At 50.2% G+C, this 6,223-nt stretch overlaps 1 protein-coding gene across 1 annotated transcript; it reads right to left on the minus strand.

The window, feature by feature from the left end:
* Nucleotides 1-2,663: 2,663 nt before the first annotated feature.
* On the minus strand, nucleotides 2,664-4,139 carry LOC118634123 (keratin-associated protein 16-1). Its single transcript, XM_036268439.1, has one exon. It carries the CDS (start codon nucleotides 4,137-4,139, stop codon nucleotides 2,664-2,666), a length of 1,476 nt encoding a protein of 491 aa, XP_036124332.1.
* Nucleotides 4,140-6,223: the final 2,084 nt, after the last annotated feature.

Below are 6,223 nucleotides of genomic sequence, written 5' to 3' on the forward strand. Positions count from 1 at the left end.
CACTTTGATTGTCTCGAAGAAATCCATGTTTGCATCCACGTTTCTCTCATTCTTCTCTTGCCTCACTTTGCTTAAAGAAACCTCTCAAGGGGCTGGTAGAAGGGTGCAAACTTTCAGCTAAGATGGTAAGTTCTAAAGATCTAATAGATATAACAGGGTGACTACAGTTGATAACATTGTATTGTGTAATTAAAATTTGCTAAGAGAATTTAAATGCTCTCATCAAAAAAATGACCAATTTGTGAGGTGATGGATGGGTTAATTAATTAGGTGGGAAAAATCCTTTCACTATATGTGTGTGTGTGTGTGTGTGTGTGTGTGTGTGTATACACATCATACGGCACACTTTCAATATCTTACAACTTTATTCATCAGTTATATCTCAAGCAAGCCTGGGGGGTTGGAGAAACCTCTCAATAAAGACAACTTTCATTTTGCTGTGCTTCAAGGCACTGAGGACATCTAGTGTATCCCCAAGGGCTGTTGTGATCACATCAAGAAATACAGCAATACATAACAAACACAGGCTTTGGACAGAACTGGGTTGTAGTCATTTGTATGCTACCAGCTGTGACTATATGAATTTTGTGTTTAGCACCCCCTGTGAATATAGATATAAAATATATAGTATATATAATACAATGTATATTTTTGTATATATGTATACATGCATGTGTACTCATATATGTAAATGCATGTGTGTATGTGTTGTTTTTGAACTTTAGATGCATGTGTGCTCTCTGAGGCTTGTTTATATCAATCCACGTTACATTGGTAAGGTTCCTTGACCAGTCATTTTTCTCTGCAGAATAATAATCTATTGCATGAATTTCTTATCTTTCTTGATGGGCACTTAAATTGTTTGTCCTTTATATTTTTCACCTGTAAAATACGTGAGAAGAAATTTCCTCACAGAATGACCATGATTGACATGAAGCACTTGGTCCGTGCTTGGCACAGGGATTTACAATCTGGCATTCTCCTCTCTGACTCTGGAAGGAAACAGATAAATCCCAAAGCTTAAAGAGACAGCAACTCCAACACCAGTGGCAGGATAAGTTTCACCCTTGGCTTTCTCCCTCTGCCATTGTCTAACCCAGTGGTTCTCAAACAAGGGTGATTTTTTCACACACACTGCCCTCCAGGGGATGTTGGGCAATGTCTGGAGACATTTTTGGTCATCACAATCCAGGGACACTACTGGCATCTAGTTGGTAGAGGTCAGGGATGTTACTTAGCTTTACAAGGGTGTGGACTGCCCCACTACAAAGAATGATCCAGCCCAAAATGTTAATAGTGCCTAAGTTGAGAGCCTTGGTCTGCCTTCTCCTATGCTTAGGATAGCCCACACTGCACCTTGAGGACAAGGGATAGCTCTTTGTTCTGTGCACTAAGTGTAAGGGGTGACCACTTTGAAGAGGCTCTGTCCTTAGAGATTATAAGAGGCTATGTATGGAGTTTATACAAAGAGTGTGTCTTATAGGACTATGACACAAGAAATCCAGGTTACCTTTCTTATTGTGCACATGATCCCCCCACACTTGTTTTCATCCCACAGAAGATCCCAAAGCCACTGGCCTCCCCCCCTAGTCTCCCTGTACCCAAGAACATACTCCTCCATGCAGCTCTCAGCACCAAGGCCAGAGGGACATTCCAAACACAGTGCTTTTTATGTCACTGTCCCGCATTCAGCTCCTTGATGCCTTCACGTCAGTCCTGCACCAAATCCAACGCCTCTGCCCAGCACGCGAGGCCTGACCAGGGCAGCTCACTGTCTGCTTCTCTGATCTCCGAGCCCACCACTCCTCCGAGCACACCGTTGCCCAGGCCTCGCCTAGTGAACAGTGTGCTCACAAGCACACTCATTTGTACATGTTTCTTCTACCCAGAAAACTCTCCCTTCCTGGTCTCTAACTGGTTCATTCATACTTGTGCTGAAAGACAAGACGTCAGTGCCACAGTCCCCAAGAACACTGCCCCGGTTTCCCCTTACACCTGCTGTGTTCACCACGCCTGTGCCTTCCTCTCCCAGTGCATTGTCTTTCTGTCCATTTGTCTCCCCACTGGCGTGAGCTCCTCAGAGAGCAGGGGCTGAGACTTTTGTCTTCTCAGTCCTAGAGCCTAACACCGTCCCGAGCACCTACCAGCTATCTGATAAAGCGAGTGGGAGGGAGGGAGGGAGGGAGGGAGGGAGGGAGGGATGGGTGAATGACGCTGCTCTCAAAGACGACACAAGGCAGCTGGTGAGAATACGGCATTAGCAAGAGAGCAGTGCAAACAGCGTGTCGCTCAACTTGGCCACGTTTATTGCAGTTACAAATCCTTCTCTCATTGAGGAGGCCCCCAGGGAGCATGCGCACACAGGAGCACATGCGTGAGAACTGAAAACAACGTCTGCCAGAAGAGGCTGGAGATGATGAGCAAAGCTCCATGGCAGCAGCAAACAGGGACCCAGCGCGTCCTCCTCTCGGTGCCCAGGAGACCGTCATCTGGACCACTAAGAGACTGCTGCTTCCGGTGAGTTCTGTGAAGCATAAGCGGAGGGTGAGTGGTGGTGCAGAAAGAAAAAGATCCTAGCTACGTCATGATGTGCTTTGGGGAGGGCCGTCAAGTTTTCTTCTCTAGTCAGAGGTTTGCTTTGCAGGAGTTGGTGGGCTGTCAGTTCAGCTGTTGGCAGGCTTGGTGGCAGCAGGCTGGCTGGCTGTGGCCTCACGGGTGGTTGAGCTGGTGGATTTATCCTCTGTGGGCTGGCAGGGGTTGGCGTCTGAGATTTCCACCTTGCAGGGGGTGGAGTCAGCACGATCCAGTTGGCTGGAAGTGGACTTTTTGCAATCCTGTCTGCTGGCATTGGCGCACGGCGGGCAGGGGCTCACCGGGCGGTAGGAGACCGAAGTGAGGCAGGCGGGGCGGCGCAGGATGGAGTAACAAGGGCGGTAGCAGGCAGGGCGGTAGGAGATGGACGTCAGATATGGCTGCCTGTAGCTGAAGGGTCCAGAGTAGATTGAGCGGTAAATCGGGCGGTAGGGAACCGAAGTCGTGCAAGGCTGTTTGCAGGAGCTGGGTATGTAGAAAGTCCGAGAACAGGTTGGTTGGCAGCTGACAGATGCAGAAGACCCCGAGTGGCAGCAGGGAGGCTGGCAGGAGGTAGATGGGCAGGAAACAGGCTCGCAGTAGATGGAATGATAGCGCTTGACGATGTAGCAGGTAGGTTGGCATGGACGGGGCACACAGACACTTGGTAAGCAGGGGCTGGGCTCAGAGCAGATGGGTTGGCAGATGCTGGAGACACAACAAGAGGGCTGTTGGCAAGTGCTGGAGACACAAGGTGGTCCGCAAGGGCTCGGAACACAGCAGACGGGGCGAAGGTAGACGGGCTCGCAGACCAGAGCTGCACAGGGAGCTGGCTGGCAGAGGCTGGGCTCCGAGCAAGATGTCTCACAAGGACTGGGGTCACAGCAAACAGCCTGGCAGCTATTGCCCACAGAGCAGACAGATGGACAGCAGCTAGGTGTGGGGCACACTGGCTGACAGCAAGTGGGTTCGCAGACCACTGGTTGGCAGGAACTGGGCACTGTGCAGACAGCTGGACAGCAGCTGGGCTCACAGACAACTGGTTGGCAGCAGCTGGGCTGGCAGGGGGTGGGCATACAGAGGACCGATTGGCAGGAAGCAGCCTCGCAGCACACGGGCTGGGCACAGCTGCTCACGGAGCAGGAGGGCTCACACATGGTTCCCTCGCAGCACACGGGCTGGGCACAGCTGCTCACGGAGCAGGAGGGCTCACACATGGTGCCCTCGCAGCACACGGGCTGGGCACAGCTGCTCACGGAGCAGGAGGGCTCACACATGGTGCCCTCGCAGCACACGGGCTGGGTGCAGCTGCTCACGGAGCAGGAGGGCTCACACATGGTGCCCTCGCAGCACACGGGCTGGGCACAGCTGCTCGTGGGATAGCAGGGCTGACAGCACTGGGAGCCACAGCCGGATGATCCACAGCCATCTTGACAAGTCACCAGTTGCCACGTCTGGCTCCGGCAGGAACTGGGCAAGCAGACAGGCATTCTGCAGTTCACCTCAGTGGAGCAGAGAGAGATGGCTGGTACGGAGGGGCATTTCCTAGGACAGCAGTTTCCAGACATGATGGAGGTGCCTTGTTCCTTGTGAGTGCTGCGAGGTGGCTGCCCGACTGGCACAGCTCCCCGGGGCCCTCGTCTTTATACCCCTCCACCGGCATACGCTGCTTTGAGCTCCTGCGTCTTTTCCTCATTGCTGTTTGGGCCACTTTTCAGAGGAACATCTTATTACGCCAAGGTTTGTTGACATGAAGTTGTTTATCTACCCATAAAGAAGCTGTTTGTTTACTGACTTGCTAAATTTGGAATCCTTGGAGTCATGGGTCACCTTGGAATAAGCATCATCTCCTTCAAGCTGGATGACCTGTATTGTGAGCATCAAGAATGGGGGAAGAAAAAGGAACATATAATTTATCCATCTTCCAGTCCTCTGTACCGGGCCCTGGCTGGACACAGGGGATGCCCATGCGTAAGACCTCCTCTGGCATTCTCATGGGTATCGCTGTCCATGGGCAGACAAGGGTGCAGTGCAATGACAAACTAAACGACAGACATACGGGCTTACTGAGAGGGCCAGTGGTGAGCTCTGTGGGAGAGGGCTTACCGGGGCTGGGTTTTAAATGACTGCGCTTTATAGCAATGATCTTTTTTTTTTTTTTTTTTTTGTCTTTTAAAATATATTTTATTGATTTTTTAGATAGAGAGGAAGGGAGCAGGGAGAGAGATGGAAACATTGATGAGAGAGAAACATCGATTGGCCACCTCCTGCATCCCCCATACTGGGTATCGAGCCCACACCCAGGCATGTGCTCTGACCAGGAATCGAACCAGTGACCTCTCTCGGTGCAGAGGACGATGCTCAGTCCACAGAGCCACACCAGCTGGGCCAATGATCTTCCTTACACCATCAGCAATCCCGTGAGAAAGGGAACCTTCTTCCTCCATTATAGAAGAGGAAAAGGAGGGGGGGTTGAAATAAAAGTCTGTCACTTGCTAGATATCCCACACCGTTTGCCCCCAATCTAGAGCTGCTCTTCTTCCCCGTCACCATCCTGTCTGGACAGACCTTTCTCGGGAGGCTGTGTCAAAGCCACGTGTCAAAGGGTTAGCCCACAATGCTGCCCTTCTTCCTGTTCTGTGAGCAGCCCTGACCCAGACCACTGGCGCTACCTGTCCCGGGGAGGCACCTGACCTAGCCCCTCTGCTTCTGTTTCCTCTTTTCCTTCCTCTCACCCCACCTCGAGCATCCAGTAGACCTCCAGAGTTCTTCTTGCATTTGGTGATTTTTTTCATTAAATTTATTGGAATAGCTTTAGTTGATAACATAAATTTCAGGTGTACAACTATAATATGACACCTGTATGCTCTATTGTCCTTGGTGATTTTAACAGCTCCTAGAAGAAAGATACATCCAAGGCCCAAAGGGTAAAGAAGAAAGAGGTTTTTTACAAAAACATGTGAGCAAAAGCAAAAAGCACAAATGCTTTCTCAAAGCACTGTGTCCATGCTAGTGCTCAAGATAGACCTGCAGAGAGATACAGACCCGAGGTTTCTAAACACCAAGGCCTGATGTCCTCGCTCCCCAAGGCCCCACCGGCCTCCACCATGTGCTTTCAACATCAGTGCAGAAGGCAGCTTTGGAGAAGCTGAACCACTTTTCCATGCATTCATCATTCTTCTCTTCGTGTGTTACTTTATTCAATCATTTGCTCAATTTCCATTTTATTCGTCAATTCAGCCAGCCACCATTGAGTTCTGTGTAATAACACAAGACAAATGAGTTGCATTCCAGACGTGAGGAGTTCAAGTTTAGAAGAAAGACAGGTACATCCCTAAGCAATTATGGGATAGTATACATACAAGTACTACAATACTCGGATACACAGGGTGCTATGGGGGCACCCAGCAGAAACACCAATGTGTTTGGGGGGGAAGTTAGGGAAGGCTTCTTAAGAGCATGATATATTTGGGGAGCAGCAAATGGTTCCACAGCCGGGATGAAAAGTGCAAGGGGACAGGAAAGGACAGTGATGGTCTAGAGGCACTCAGTCGTGGAAAGCCATGAGTTGGATTTTATACTGACACCTGGGAGTTTTAAGCAGGTGAGTAATTTGGTCAGGTTTGCCCTTTGGAAAGGTCTCTCTGGCTGT

This window comes from Molossus molossus, unplaced genomic scaffold (genome assembly GCF_014108415.1).
Source record: "Molossus molossus isolate mMolMol1 unplaced genomic scaffold, mMolMol1.p scaffold_m16_p_19, whole genome shotgun sequence".
Taxonomy (NCBI): Eukaryota; Metazoa; Chordata; class Mammalia; order Chiroptera; family Molossidae; genus Molossus; species Molossus molossus.

Bases quoted from the DNA above. Each gene is read 5' to 3' on its own strand.
- LOC118634123 (XM_036268439.1), bottom strand. From the start codon at position 4,139: ATGTCTGGAAACTGCTGTCCTAGGAAATGCCCCTCCGTACCAGCCATC.